We start from the raw sequence: 16,551 nt of genomic DNA on the forward strand, positions 1-16,551 counted from the left end.
CTCTTCAGTGCCTCACAATGTAAGAATGGAGAAGGAGAGAAGAAATGCATATCATGTGATTTTCCTTAGAAAATCAATAGCTTTTTAGAAGAGTACAATATTTTTCTTTAAAAGAAATAAACACACTGAAGAACAATACCTTAGATCCCTTTGCACACAACTGTGCTCTGTACTTAAAAAGCAGCCTTCAAAGCAAAGGCAGGCAGTTTGATTCAGTAACGTGTAGGAAAAAAAGAATGAGAAGGAAACATGAAATTAAAATAAAAAATGTGTAACTGTTAAATCTTTCAAAGAGTTAGAATGTTTATAAATAATAATGTTATAAACAGGAAGAACCCATCAATATACAGTTTTTAAAAAAATTTCCACCACCGGTATTGACTACATTGTATGATATGTTTGAATGGAAGAAAGCAAAAAAATCCACCCTTAAAAGACCAAGCATAATTTAATCACTGAAAAAATAAAACAACTTTAAGAAACAGCCAAGGCTGTAACGGATAGAGATTTGAAATACCTTTGCAGCAGGGATTTTTCTTATGCATGGTAGGCTAATAAACAGTCTCTAACAGGAAGAAACATACAGTGTAAAGAAATTATATGCTTCCAAAAAAGTAAAATCAATGAGAGAATTTTCACTCACTTCAAAACCATCAAATATACTGATTAGGCAATTTTTCCTTTGATGCACTTTTCATCACTAAAAGAAGATATTTATATTTGGGAATAAATGATTCAGCAGAATACGCATTCTTTGAAAGTGGTTCAAGTTCTTTGATGTTTGTGTAAGCATTTCTTACAAATTTGGAAACAGGAAAATGTACATATTCTTGAATTTTGAGCTTAATGTGAAGCATGTTGTAATCTAGATATTTTGGTTTGTTGTAAGTTACCAGATGCCATCTAACCAGATGTGCAACACTGTACATAACTACACATAAATTCATGGAACCATATCATTACATCACCTGTAAAGAGTTGTATGGATGGCTTAAAAAACAAAACCAACAAAAAAATGAAACAAACAACTACTTAAAATTGCATAAATAAATATTAGATAAACGTAATAACATATTCAATTCAATTTAGCAAACTGCCAACCTAAATATAATTTTAAAATCCTTAATTTTCCATATTTTAAAAAAGAATTTAAATGACAAAATTGCATCATGGCTGAAGAGTACCAATGCTAAGAACAACCCTGCTTTAATTTTCAGCAGAAAGCAACTGCCACTGGGACTAACAGCTTTATTATAGTGGTAACTAAAAAAACTGATTAGCTCACCTAAGTTCAGCATTTAGAAAGGGAACAAATCTTTGTCATTACTTGTAATAATTAATTGCATAATTAAACACCATTATGAATTCAGAATTTTAAAACTAAATTCAGACACCTAAGTGAGAGACCTTTCTAAGAACTCTTGTCTTTCTCAACAATACATTTGTTAGGTGTCTATTTATCCGTTTGACTGGACCAATGAATTGCTATAGTAGTAAAGATACAGAAAATCAATTTCAGGCCAGTTTTGCCATGTGATATTATGTCAGATCTAAAAGGTACAGGTTTAAAATACTGCAATATTAATACCCTTCAATCCATATTCAGACACATTAAAACTGATTTGAATCCAAACTTTTGTTCCTAGTAACCCCAACACAAAATTTATATTACTATATTAGAAAAGCTGAAGCATTGTATGACTGGACTGACTTTTTGGTGATTACATGGATATAGCATTTACCTCTTACATGCTCTGTGAAGAACTTCTGTTTCATTCCAAGACTAAAAGCTCTCACAATTCACATGGAAATATTCTTACATTATAGTAAAGACAATTTTAATTAAAGAAATAAAAATAGATATAAGTGTAGGTGTACATATATGTATATATGCAGACATATATATGTGCACATACACTTCATATATACATACACACTTGTTTATTTTTTAAAGTACAGGTGGTAAAAAAATACGTATGGTTAAAATAATAATCTAGTTGGTAATTAAACACTGTTTCCAAAATTCAAAAATTGGACTAGACTTCTAACTTTCAAGTTTGAAGAATTTAACTCAGTACTTTTGCTCTAAGCATTTTTGAATAAAATTGATATGACGTCTGACAAATGCAATCTCATACTTTGTCCCCTTCCTCAAATATAAACTTTTTGCCACAGAATACAAAATTACCAAATATGTTAATGATCTAGTTGTTCACAAAATCAGATATACTGTTGAAATCATCAGAAAAAAAAAATATTTTATTACATGAAATATTGAACCACACAATTATTATACAACCTTTTATCTTATCCTAATCTGGGCATTTTTGGAAGATCACCCAGAACCATTTCATGATATACAAATAGTAATCGTGTGTCTGGCCAGAAAAAAAAATAAATTTTTGTTTGACATGGCCTATAGTTTTCTGTAAAATTTAAAAACATTGTAAATATAAGCCTGCAAAATTGCAGCAAAAGTAGTTGCATCTTCCATGGCAAAAACACCACAAAGGGAACAATTTTTATCAATAAGTATTGAATCTAATTCCAGGTTTTGGGACCGAGTGCACAGAATTAAATAGAGGTATGTTGTTTATTCATATGATCCATCATTCTGAAGAGCCACATGTATGTCTGTGGATGTAAACCATACTTCCATATAATCAGGGGTCCAAGATAAACTTTACAGTGCCATTTTACATCAGTGTTCAGTTAATTCGTCAGCAGATTGGAAATCCATGTGATTCATTTTGGAGGTACGTAAAAGAACTACTAATGTTTATCATTACTGTATTCAAATTTTTCATTGTACAAAACAGAAATACTAAGAGAATGGCTTATTTCAATGACAAAATGCCAGACTCACAAGAGCAAGGTAAATGTTTTGCAAGTTCCTCAAGTCAATGGAATCCAGTTGTGTACTTACACAACTAGAAGCAAAATGTGGCCCATTAGCTGTAAGTTAAATAGTTAATTTGAGAACCATTCAATTACAAACTTCATTACACTTTATTTCTCTGTATATTCAATTAACTAGATGCCTCTTGCTCCTAGGACCTAAATGTGCCTTTTTTTCTGTCCTATCTCTGCTCTGTTCAGTGTTTTAAGAATAAACAATTATTCTAAAGCATAACTGTGCTTAGCATTTCTGGAGTATCATCATACTGCTAGATATCCTGAAATGTAGCTGAATAATGAAAAAAATGCAAAGACGTATAATATTAGGATACTATTTATATATAAATGGACAAACACAAATATGTAAGACAGTGTTGCAGGACTGTAAGGATATCTGTGTGCTCTCTTTTCAGCAAAACACATTGCAAAGCTTCTTAGAAGGGTTGGGAAAAACAAATAGCGTGGCTGCCCCATTCAGAGTGCTGCTATCCTGCCTACTTCTCTCACAGAAATGCCTCACTTGTCTACTCCTCCATCCTCCTGTCACTCCTTAGCTTGAGGTCCTACATTTTCCAGGGTAAGTGGATGCTGCAGAATAGAGGTACAAGCTCCCTACAATCAAATAATCAATAGAAATGTGACAACTGTTTGAAGGATGACAGCTATGGAATTGTGTCTGCCATTCACTCTCTCATCTCTCCCCATTTTTCTTGTTTAATGCCAGTAGTGCCAATAGCATTCTCAGTTCTGCATAAGACTGCAAAAGACTTCAGCCTCCTTCTCCGGTTTGGAGACGCTGTAATTCAGTATGCCAGTCTTTAACCTAATGAAAGGCTATTCAGGTTCCCTGGAGACACTGAGCAATATAAAGAACCTGCCCTCTAAAAATGAAGGAGCTCTTGTTTACCCTGTCCTTCAGGATGTAGTGCCTTAATGGACTCTGCCCCCTGAGAGGGAACCATATGCATTAAACAGACTCTTAAGTTTCTGTAAGAAACAACATGCTGGTCAGACATTTTAGCTACAGCTAAACAGAGATCTAAACAACCTACAAAAGCAGGATCTTGCCTTCACATTTTCTAACAACCACAATTAGCTATTCCTGTCTTTACAGATATATCTTCTATATTGTGTTTACTGTGAGTCATAAGCTCATTTCTAGGCTCTTCTACCAATTTCAAAAATTACTTTAATAATTAAATTATTATGTGATATGAGGAATGATGCCTCTATATTTGTTTTCCTAAAAAGAATACCCCGAAGAAATACCTGTAAGCATTATAAAAAAATTAAAACATAAGAAAATGTTTAGAAATTAACTTCTGCAGTATGCAGTATCAACTGAACATGCTTTCACAACCTTAAGTGACCATTAAAATACTGGATGGTAAAGATATATGTATTAAAAAAAAAAAGGGGTGAGAATGTGGGCTCCAGAACTACCGAGGTGGAAGCTGTATTTTTGTCACTTTTAACTGATGAGAGGACTGACAGAACATCTGGTGTTTCAAACAGTGTGTAGGAATGTCTAGAAATTACAGGCTATATCTTCTGGGATTAACCACTTTAAATTCAGCTCATTTTGTTATAAATGAGAGTAAAATATGAAAGAAGGGAAGGTGCGGGAAGGGAAGGGAAGGTGCGGGAAGGGAAGGGAAGGTGCGGGAAGGTGCGGGAAGGGAAGGGAAGGGAAGGGAAGGTGCGGGAAGGGAAGGGAAGGTGCGGGAAGGGAAGGGAAGGTGCGGGAAGGTGCGGGAAGGGAAGGGAAGGGAAGGGAAGGTGCGGGAAGGGAAGGTGCGGGAAGGTGCGGGAAGGTGCGGGAAGGGAAGGGAAGGTGCGGGAAGGGAAGGGAAGGTGCGGGAAGGTGCGGGAAGGTGCGGGAAGGGAAGGGAAGGTGCGGGAAGGGAAGGGAAGGGAAGGTGCGGGAAGGGAAGGTGCGGGAAGGTGCGGGAAGGTGCGGGAAGGTGAGGGAAGGGAAGGGAAGGAAGGGAAGGGAAGGGAAGGGAAGGGAAGGGAAGGGAAGGGAAGGGAAGGAAGGGAAGGGAAGGGAAGGGAAGGGAAGGGAAGGGAAGGGAAGGGAAGGGAAGGGAAGGGAAGGGAAGGGAAGGGAAGGGAAGGGAAGGGAAGGGAAGGGAAGGAAGGGAAGGGAAGGGAAGGGAAGGGAAGGGAAGGGGAAGGGAAGGGAAGGGAAGGGAAGGGAAGGGAAGGGAAGGGAAGGGAAGGGAAAGGAAGGGAAGGTGCGGGAAGGGAAGGGAAGGGAAGGGAAGGGAAGGGAAGGGAAGGGAAGGGAAGGGAAGGGAAGGTGCGGGAAGGGAAGGGAAGGTGCGGGAAGGTGCGGGAAGGTGCGGGAAGGTGCGGGAAGGTGCGGGAAGGGAAGGTGCGGGAAGGGAAGGTGCGGGAAGGGAAGGTGCGGGAAGGTGCGGGAAGGGAAGGTGCGGGAAGGGAAGGTGCGGGAAGGGAAGGTGCGGGAAGGGAAGGGAAGGGAAGGGAAGGTGCGGGAAGGTGCGGGAAGGGAAGGGAAGGGAAGGGAAGGGAAGGGAAGGGAAGGGAAGGGAAGGGAAGGGAAGGGAAGGGAAGGGAAGGTGCGGGAAGGGAAGGGAAGGGAAGGGAAGGGAAGGGAAGGGAAGGAAGGGAAGGGAAGGGAAGGGAAGGCAGGGAAGGGAAGGGAAGGGAAGGGAAGGGAGGGGAAGGGAAGGGAAGGGAAGGGAAGGGAAGGGAAGGGAAGGGAAGGGAAGGGAAGGGAAGGGAAGGGAAGGGAAGGGAAGGAAGGGAAGGGAAGGGAAGGGAAGGGAAGGGAAGGGAAGGGAAGGGAAGAGGGAAGGGAAGGGAAGGGAAGGGAAGGAAGGGAAGGGAAGGGAAGGGAAGGGAAGGGAAGGGAAGGGAAGGGAAGGGAAGGGAAGGGAAGGGAAGGGAAGGGAAGGGAATGGGTTTCACTTATGTTTTGTTTCAAATAATTACATTGAGAAACTAGGATTTTCTTCTACTTTTTTTTTTGTTCATCACAGAATTTCATTCACTTATGCACTTTTGAAATGAAATGTGAGGCTACATGAGTGATTCAGTAAGCTCAACATTACTTGTCAACCTCACAAAAAACCTACAAAAAAAAAAAAAAAGAGGGGAATATAACAGATCTGATAACCCACTAAAAATAATATTCAGAATTCTCAAAATAGGGTGAGTTTTTCTTCAAACAAATTATTTTATCTCTTATCCTCTTTTTGAATCAGAGGCATATGTCCCTTTGCCAATTTCTATTCCTATCTACTTTTTCTTGCAATAATTATCCACAGATGATATATCATTTTAGCCACTGAGTGGGAACTCCTACTTCCATTGAAGTCTTCATTCACAAATAACCCTTTCAGATATGTTTCAGGATGATTACTGACTAAAGAATATTATTTTTGATTCTGTATTCTTTTTCAAGGATTTATCTTCCGGAATGCACTTTCTGTAGGTAATTGATGTCAATTAATCTTTTTCTCCAGTAACACAAGCGATAACATGTTTTTTTCTACTGAAAGTGAGTCGTCAAAAAGATGGAAATTAATTGTTCTGGTTGTAGTGTAGACCATTAGAAAAATCCTTCATTAGCAGTTATTAAATGCATGTAGAACACATGGAAGCAGCAGTACTACCGACCTCAGAAATGGCAGCGTCAGGATGCAAACATAAACAGAATGTCAAGGGATTTCTTTCAGCTATTTCTTACAAATCCAAGCAATTCCTGCTCATTTACTCATTTGCGGATGCTGCCTCTTTGTGGCAGAATGCCATGCGCAATGTACCTTTCACAATAAGGACCTCATCCTATGTTTGTACTGACACCTATGCAAACTCATAAACATCAGGTTAGAACCACACAGGAAAGATATATATATATACACATGAAGAGACACAAAGTTTGCAGGAGCTTCTCCTTCAATCCTTTCTGAGCTAGTCTTTCTCTGGCAAAGTCAGTGAGGCTGAAAATTTTCTTACTTATACCCATTTAACAACAGCATGCCTCTACTGAGCTTAAATGGAAGAACCAGGCCACTGGTTTCAGCAATAGTTATAAAGGCAGAGATTCAAAGTTAGGGCTGGAAAACTGCACCTCAGGCAGCCACACACACATCTCTCACTGGTGTCAATGGGAAGTCTGCAGGAGATGGAGAGCAGTGAACAGAATAGCCATTTGTTATGTCTCTTGTGAAAAAAGAACACTCCTCAACTTTGCATTTCAAACTGAAATAACACTCTGCTTACTAAACTGTCCAAGCTAAATACAGTCATACTTGTTTCTTTTTTTTTTTTTTGCTTTTGCTCAGTGTAGGTGGCACAGAGGGAAGAACACACGCCAAGAAAACATTTTTCTTGAATTTCAACAGCCCAGTTATACAGCTTTGTTTTTGTAGAAAGTGACAGATTGTACATGGGTAGGAAAAGCAGAATAGAACAGAGCCCTTTTGTAATAAAAGATGTACCAGTGAGTAACTCTGGAAACAATATTAAATATAACCTAATGAAGAAAGAAAACACTTGTGAAATATCACTTACCCTGTTCCAAATATTAAAGAACACCTCAGTAAGGAAACAAAATGTAAATATAAAACTATCCTATTCAATATGTTGTTGAAACACATATCATTGTGTTGCTTTCTGACCCATGTTATACATGCTGGTAATTACCACATGTCATGTTCCAAAAACAGAGAACACATTATGTTTGCCTAGAAATGTTAGATCTTTTTTATAAGCCTTAATTGCTAGTAAAGAGAATCCAACGTACAAACGGATTATTTTGGCCAGAAATTTTAAAGTTCAGATACTCATTACTTCAGGATCTTACATTTGAAATATTTACCAAGTGTTTATTCAGAAACTATTAAAAAATCACATGTGCTGGGATACATATGAGACATGAGTTGTCCCATCTTACAGTGATGCTGTGTTTATGAATATTCTTCCCATTGCCTGCTGCCCAAAGGGGTAAAGACATTTTATAGAGATTTGTACAGTCCATCATTTGGTCTTTCAGGATGCCAGTAAACATGTGGATCTGTACAAGTGCAATTGTACTTGACTAAACAATCATAAACTGGCTACAACAGTTGCAAAATCATTATATTTTGGTTAACTAATACAATTTAAAAAAAAAAAAAAAGAAAAAAATGAAACCAACAAATCAAAAATGAAACTTTTTTTACTGATAAAATGAATGCCTTCTACATGTCCCTCACTAGTTTGCCCAACCAGACTCCTGAGCAGGAGGTTGCTAAAAGATACATTTTTTCAATAGAGAAACATGATTTTTTTTTTCCTTTTGTGATCAGATTTTATGTCTCAGATTGTCTGTTAGGATTTGGTCATAACTGGCATTATCTATAGAGATTTAAAAGGTCCTTCTGATACTATATCAGATTTGGGAAAAAAGCTCTCACTGTAGTGCAATATTTTAAAGCAATCCACAGACTTTGGACCCCAACCCCGGGAAAAAAAATAAACACTTAAACATCCCAGTATTTTTACTTATAAGAAGAATTCTGCATCCTCTATCTTAATTGTTTTGACTTTTGACTAACTTTGCTCAATGAGTGAGTCTCCAGAACCACACACATTGGTAAAGTTGTTCATGTGCTTAAGTGCCTGCAGGATGAAGGCCTAAGCTGGGACTTCTTTCACAAATAGAGATACTCAAGTGAGTTAAAAATTTGCAAGATTAGGCCCTAAAATAGTGAAGGAAAGAGAAATGCTAATGTGCATATAAAAATAGGTGCTACAATAAAATATTTTTTTTTATATTTCATCAATAAGTTATTTTCACTAACCAGTTATGGATCATATATCTCTGCACTCTTTAATGATTTGTCCACATCTACAGTGATCCCTTTAAAGATCACAATATATTTTTTTTTTTAATTCAAAAGTCCAGAAAGTATACAAACACATCCTTAAAAAAAGGAAACCTTGTATTAAAGTCGGGGTGTGCTAATCTCTCCACAAAAGCCATTTAGACTCACCCATGGCTAAAAGGGGAAAATGTGCGCCGTACTCTTCAACCAGAGAGAAAACTAAAAATAATGTCTTTAAAAGAAAAGAAAGGAAAAAAAAAAAGGAAAAAAAAAAGCACGACCTGAATGTGACCTGACAAGAGACCATGAAACCTCCTGCCGCCTTCCCCAAACACACATGGACACCCACACAATGCCAGTGTTGTGCCCATTTTACACAATAGGTGGTTTCCGACTTCCAAACGCAGTAACAGAGAAAAACAAAACCAAAACCAAACCAAACTGAACAGCACACCCTTTCAGAATCATTCCCCGAAGCTGAAAAGTCCTGTGCCAAGGCACTTCACCCTACAATAAAATGAATTAAAGGGGGAAAAAGAGGAGGGGGGCGAGGTGTGTGTGTGTAGGGAGGTCAGCATTTACGTTTCTTTGTTTTGCGTGTGGTTGTTAAATACAAATACTCTAGAGAAGGAGCTGCTGAGACTGGCGAGGGGACGGGGGGCGGGGGGGCTGTTTCTCAGAACTGGCTGAATGTGGTCTGTTTTTCCAGCACTTCGAGGTAGTCCGGCTCTGCGTTTAGTTTTGCTTTTAGCTCCAGATACTCGTTCCTGTTGGGCTCTACATAGACAGTACTCGGGGGGCTGTAGAGCACTGTCTCCCGGAGCCTGGCGTCCCCCGGCCCCGGGTGCAAGTACTGGTGGGCACGCCTAAGGTCATAGTTGGGGGAGTAGGTGTAGGCGGCGGGGAGCTTGGGGTAGTCGGGGAGGGTGGAGCCGGGTGTACCCAGCGTGGAGGGGGAGTGTTTGTCGGGCTCCAAAATGCCCCTGTAAAAGCGATCGGCGTCTTGCACCGGCGAGAGCAGCTCCTCCCGCGGCTCGATGGTGCTCACGCTGTACGCGGGGCTGCGCGCCGGCGCATCCCCCCCGCCGGGCGCCGGCGGCGGCGGGGGCGGCGGCGCGCCCCCGCCGGGTGGCAGGGGGTGGCTGCTGTAGGTGACCTTGAGCTCGTGAAGGTCTTTGTAATCCTCGCCCGAGTTGCCTTCCCGGGAGCGGTAGATGGGGTTTTTGCACATGTGGCCCAGGGGGTGCGGGATGTACTCGTAGACGTGGCCGGCGGGGGTCTTCACCTTGGGCAGCGCAGCGCCCCCCCCGCCGCCGCTGCCGCCTCCGCGGTGGGGCGGGTGCTGCTGGAGGTGGGGGTGGTGGTGGTGGCCGCCGCCGCTGTAGACGCTGTACTGCATGTTGAAGGAGCTCACGTCGGAGTTGTTGGCACTGGCGTGGTCCCCCTGGCCCTTCTTGCGCCGCTTCATCACCAGGACGAAGAGCCCCGCCGCCACGAAGACGGACATGATGAAGACGAGCAGCAGGCTGAGGATCAGCACCGAGAGCGGCACCGAGGAGCTGCCGCCGCCGGCGCCGCCCCCGGGCGCGGAGCTGCCCGCTGCCGCCGTGCCATTGAGGCGCACCGTGGAGGAGGAGGGGGTGGTCCTGGCTGGCAGCTGGCCCGGGGACGGCGTGGGAGTGGAGACGACGATGTCCGAGTAGTCGGGGCACAGCAGCTCCGCCCGGACGGCCCGCATGTCGCTCTGGGCAAACTTCTTAGGGGACTCGCAGATAACCTGGTCCACCAGGACACCGGTGTTGAGCTGTTCCAGCCACAGCTTCATGCCCACCACGTCGCAGGTGCAGTCCCAGGGGTTCTCGTGCAGGTCGATCTGCAGCAGGGATTTCAGCTGGTCCAACACCCCGCTCACTGGCAGGTAGGAGAAGTGGTTGCTCCGCAGGCTCAGCCTGTAGAGAGACAGACCAGAAAAAATGTTCCCTGGCAAAGACCTCAGCAGATTGTTGTTCAAAAACAAGAGCTGAAGGTTGGGGACAGATTCAAAGGTGCCTGCCTCTATCTCCCGGATGACGTTGTACTGCAGGAAGAGGTACTGCAGGCTTTGCAGCCCATAGAACAGCTCTGGGCTCAGCCGCTCGATCCTGTTCCCATTCAGGTACAGCCTTCGCAAATTAGTTAAATCCCCAAAAGCCCGGTCCTGAATGACTGAGATGCGATTATTGCCCAGATGCAGCAAATCCAGCCCAGTGGCATCCACAAAATCTGCCCTGCGTACCAGCGCAATGTAGTTTTCCGTCAAATACATCTTCTTAGGATTATAGGGTTTGGGCTGCAGTTCAGAAATGCTCTCAATCTTCCTCTCCTGACAATTGACATTGAGGCCCAGGTCAGAAATCTGCAAGTTGCAAGTGCAGGCAGTGGGGCACTCCAAAGGCACCGGGGATTTGGTCTGGTAGGCAATGCTGGGGCCATAGTTGCTGTATCCCAGGTCTTTTGAGGGCAGGCGGGAGGTGGGGCGCACCCTTGTCTTGTTGGGTTGCCGGGTCCCTTTGGGGGGCTTCAAGGGAGATTTGTAAACAGCTGAAGAAGAAGTGGCCACGGAGTTGACTGAGGCCGGGGTAGTGTGGAAATACCCTGTAGTGCTCAATGGTGTCTGAGGTCTCATTTCATAATCAGAGATGAGCCTCCTGGGGCAGAGCTCCTGCTTAGAGACTTCATCCAAGTCTCGACCATGTAAGCGGAAAGGGGTCTCACAAACCACATCTCCCACCAGAGCAGAGTATGAGATACTGTCCAGCCAATCCTTTAGAGCAATCAACTCACAGGAGCAATTCCAGGGGTTTTCCTCCAGCTGCAGCTCCACCACTTTATCCATGTGCTGCAGGAGGCCCACATAGGGCAACAGCTTCAGCCGGTTACCCCTCAGGTCCAGGTGAGTTAAGGGCACAAAACGGAAGAGGTTGTTGGGCAGACTGGAGAGGAGGTTATCATTGAGAATCAGCACCTGCAACAAATGCAGTTTGCTGAAGGCATTAGGTTCAATGACGCTAATATAATTATAATCAACCTGTAGGTATTCCAAACTCTCTAGCCCAAGGAAAGTGTCATCCCGTAAAAGTTCCAGCTTGTTATTGTTCAAGTGCAGCCTCCTTAAACCTCTCAGACCATGAAAGGCCCCAGTTTCGATGTCTTGTATGTCATTGCTCCCCAGATGCAAAATTGAAGCCCCCGTGTAATTGACAAACTGGTTTGGGTACAGCCTGTTCAAAAGGTTCCCAGACAACAAGAGGTGGTAAACAGGGAACCTTGGTGGACTGATCTCAAAAAGGCTGATGATCCCTCTGTTTTCACAGCTCACTGTTAAGATGCTGTCCTTCTCCTCACAAGGACACGCATTATCACAGATTTCCCCATAATACTCGATGCTTTCTGCCCAGGAAAGGACTAGTGATGTTAAAGCAAATGCGATCGTCTGCAGCATCCAGATATGCATTTTTTTGTTGAGGTCCTGTTCCAAAGTTACTGTAGAGCAGCAAGCATACATTTTATTTCCTGTAAGGATAAGGAGAAAAAAAAAAAAAAAAGAAAGTAGCATAATAGGGTAGCCCCGTAACATTTGAAATGGAAACAAAGTTTATATATGTCTTCAGTGGGGTAGAGAATTGTTCACCTATCAAAAAATCCCCCCCTCCTGTCACTTCTAATTCCCATACTTTTGGAAACTGGCTGACATGCCTTGATTAAAGGGTTGATAGGCAGCTCCTTGCGAGTCAAATGCCCTCAGTGTCTAAAAAGGTGAGGTCACAGTAGGAATTGTTCTGATTCTGTTAGTGTGGGGTGAATTTCAATGCTTCTCTGGATTTCCTTTTCACAACCAGCCCCATAAATATACATAAAATGGCTGTCAGTTCAGTTTCACGTTTCTAATTTAAGAGAAAGAAACACCATTTTACAAGGTTTCCCACCTCCCCTATTCCCCAGCTCCCTCTTCCCTTCAGAACCTCCCTGCTGAACCAGTGCACCAAGGTCTTCCCCTCCTTTTACCTTGATTTTTAACCAGTGGTGGAAATACCATGGTAGGAATCCAAAGAAAAATGCTCAGTGCTGAAAATGGCATCTTAATTCAACAGAGGGAATACTGACACATTCTCCACATCACACATTTCTTAAAACTCTTTTATGTTGGTGGTTTTTTTTCTAGCTATACATTTACAAAGCACACACCCACCCACACAGACATGCACACAAGCGCACACACATGCACACACGCGCGCACCCCCAGATGACTTTTGTGCAGGAATTCTTCTGTAATGAGATTAAATACATTAACCTCCTACTTCAGTGCACTTAACAGCTCTCTTCAATTACGGAAATTTTGTATTTTTACAAAAGCAAATAATATATAACAGATATTTGATCCCCTCCCAAGTTATACACAATGTAACAGAGCTCATTTCAAGCACAAGTCTTCTGTTTTCTCTCTCTCTCTCACACACACACACACACATACATACACACACACACACACACACACATGCACACACACTCTGAAGAAATGTTTTAACCACTCACCCAAAATTTGTGAAAAACGTAAAACATGCAGGTCATCTTCGGAGTCTCATCCATATCTGACATAGCGCTTATTCCCAATGTTCTGCAAAACTAGCCTGGTAGAAGTGGAGAGATCTAAATAGGTCTCATGAAAATATCTCATTGCCAACACTCCAAACATCAGAGTTACTGATTATAAGCAGCGATGGCTGTCAGTGCTCTTCATCCTTTATGGGAGAAAACACCCAGGCTGATTAAAAGCCAAGGAGGGTAGAAGGGAAACCCTACCATTGACCTACGTCAGTAATTTAATGCCTGAATTCCACCTAGCTGGAAACAAATCCATTCCTTTTTTGCCATCTTTCTGACTCCTCGTGGCTTTCTTCTACTTCTGCTAGTCTAAAAGCAGTATGAATAGGGAAAATAAATGCATTTTGTGTGTCGGTAGGGGAAGACCAATAAATCATCAGGCTTAAATGCTGGGATCTTGGAGCAGGCTTGCATTTTCTATCGTCCACCTCAGAGCTCCAATCCTCATGACACAACTCTGGTTTGGAGGAACGCATCCTAAAAAACAAGAAGTCTCAGTACTGCAAGACATCTCCTGTGGCATCAGGTTCAAGGCTGCAAAACTAGCACTTGCAGCAAAGGCAATCATGCAGCAAGAAATCGGAAGTCTCCGTGAATTCTGACCAGACGTCAACTGGATCGGAATTACTCAAAGCAAAAAGGCTTCACTGCATAAAGGCAGCAGAAATCTTACTCAAAGGCATGTATCTAGCATATTTTTTCTCAGCTCGATCAGATCCATTCATCCATTAACCAACAGTTCTTCGGAGAAGAAAAAAAAACCCACAATGACAACCTATTGAAAACCTGCCCGGTCGGTGTTAAACTCCCAGACATTTTACAACTTTAATTCAATTATGGTTACCAAAGGAGGCAAATACAATTTTCCCTCCCTCTCCCTTTCCCTTTCCCCTTTCTCTGAGAAGAAAAAAAAAAAAAGAAAAAAAAGGCGGGGGATGGGAGGTAAAGAAAATAAAGTTGTAGCTGGCTATATGCAAGGTTGCAATCCCGCCCTGGAAACCCCTCTGTGATGACTGTGTGCTGCTGTTCTCCAGCTCCCTACAGAGGTTCAGATTGGGGGGGGCGGGGGGTGGGGGCGACGTGGGGGGAGGGGAGAAAAGGAAAGGGGTTGCATCGGGATTTTTCTTGCGTGTGTGTGGGGGTTTTTTTTTGTTGTTGTTTTTTATTTTTTTTTTTCCCCGAAGAGTTCAACCCTTAGATTACCGCACTGCATATCCGGCTGGAAGCAGCTTTCAGTACCGCCGACAGCAGCGGCGAGCGAGCAGCCCTAGCCGGACACTGCCACCCAACTGAGCAGCACCCCGAGTTGGGAGAGATGGCTTTCGGGGGAGGGGGGCAAACGGCGGGGAACTGGGGGTGGAAAGCAACAGCAAGGAAAGACCCGGCGGGGAAGGGGCGGGGAACGGGGAAGGGAGGAAGAAAGGAGGAAAAGAGAGCGAGAGAAAAGTCAACCCCGGTACTTACTTCGCCCGAAATCTCCAGGGCCCAAGCATGGTGGCAGCCCATGAAGATGCCGACCCGCTGCGCGGGCGCTGCGCGGAGCCGCCGGGGCGGCGGAGGCGAGGATGGCAGCGCCGGGGAGCTCGGTGCGGAGCGCGCACGGGCACCCCCCGCACGCAGGCGGCGCCGAGGCACAGCGCGCGCTCAGGGGCGCCCACGGGCGCGCGCACACGCGCCGCACACTCACACTCCCTCGCGCGCGCCCGCGCGCGCCCGGGCAGCCGCGGGGGGCGCGCCCGCCACGCACGCGCGCTGTGGCGCGCGCCCGCACGGCGGGGGCGGGGGCGGCCGGCGGAGCGCCGCGCTGTGCCCGCGCCGCCGAGCGCAGCGGGGAGGCGGAGGGAGGGGAGCGAGGGCGGGGCGGCGGCGCCGAGCGAGTGCGGGGGGGAGCGGAGGGGGGCGGGAGCGCAGGGGTCGCGGGGGAGGGCCGCGCTGCGGGGCGGGTGTCCCCGGGTGACGGCGCGGCGGCGGCAGCAGCCGGCCCCGTGGGGCGTCGCGAAGCCCGCCCGTACGGGCACCCGGCGCACCGGCACACGCGGGCACACACATGCCGATAGGAGCTCGGCGCGCCCGCCCCGCCGCTCCTCCGCCCCGCCGCTCCTCCGCCCCGCGCATCCCGGGGCTGCGCTCTCACTTTCACCAGCACCGGCCAACTTTCCCCGCGCTCCGCCAGCGCTCTGGACGCCGCTGCCGCTCCCGCACACCTCGGGCCGAGGTCCGCAGCCGCCCCTGGAGCGGAGCAGCGGCGAGGGGGCGGCGGGAGCCGGTGGCCACCGCTCGCCGTGCGGGAGCCTCTGCTGCCTTCGCGGAGACCGCGGGGAATTGGGTGGTCACGGTGAAACAAAGTCTCGGGTTTTGCTACGCTCATTCTCCGACATCGGGGGCGCGGGCGTGTGTCGGAACCGTTCAGCTTCACTTTTCTCCGCTGCCCACCCCAGCCGCGGGTCGCGGGGGGGAGCCGGGGCACGGATGCAACAGCAGCATCTAGGAGACTCTGTGGCAGCCCCTCATGCCCGCCGGGCCGCTCCCCGCGGCAGCGCCGGGGCCCGCGGGGCCGGCCGCGCTCCCGCGGGCTCCCGGCGGCCGCGGGCTCCCGCGGGGCGCGGTGCGGCGCCTCCCCCCGCCGCCAGGTGGCAGCGCAGGGCGGGGGGTGGGCCGCGAGGGGCGCCCGCGGGCGCTGCCCCCGGCTCGGGCAGAGCGGCAGGAGCGGCCGCGGAGGAGGCGGCGCTGCGGGGAGCGCGTTCCCTTCGGTCCCGGCGGGATAGCCGCTGTTTTGAGGTGTGCGTGCGGAACACAGAACGTTTTTCGGTGCCGAGGTTGGCTGTAGCTCCGGGGATGGTTTTTTTTCCGATTAAATTTCGGGTTTTATTTTCGGTTAAATTGCGCGTTTGGCTGCTCAAAAAAAAAATCGGAAAAAAGATGTGATTGCATACGTGCAAAGATGTGCACGTGTTCGCATTTGTGTGTTAATGTGCTGTCTAGATTGTAGTATGTAAATCTAATAGGTGTTAGGCACACAGGAACACATGGAATACACCCCATGTGCACAGCACAGATGTTGGAATCCAGCTTTAACTCAAAGGTAATGCCAGATGTATTTGTCCCTCTGTTTTTCCTGTATGAGTGTAAGTACTGAACAGTACTCTGTCTATGTGATTTCTGAGCATCTGTATCT

At 45.8% G+C, this 16,551-nt stretch overlaps 1 protein-coding gene across 1 annotated transcript; it reads right to left on the reverse strand.

The window, feature by feature from the left end:
- Positions 1-8,904: 8,904 nt before the first annotated feature.
- Positions 8,905-12,279, reverse strand: SLITRK5 (SLIT and NTRK like family member 5). The gene has a single exon (XM_005516439.2). It carries the CDS (start codon positions 12,277-12,279, stop codon positions 9,412-9,414), a length of 2,868 nt encoding a protein of 955 aa, XP_005516496.2. The 3' UTR covers positions 8,905-9,411.
- Positions 12,280-16,551: the final 4,272 nt, after the last annotated feature.

The sequence above is a fragment of the Pseudopodoces humilis genome, chromosome 2 (assembly GCF_049639895.1).
Source record: "Pseudopodoces humilis isolate 2021_Gansu_Grassland_sample_001 chromosome 2, ASM4963989v1, whole genome shotgun sequence".
Taxonomy (NCBI): Eukaryota; Metazoa; Chordata; class Aves; order Passeriformes; family Paridae; genus Pseudopodoces; species Pseudopodoces humilis.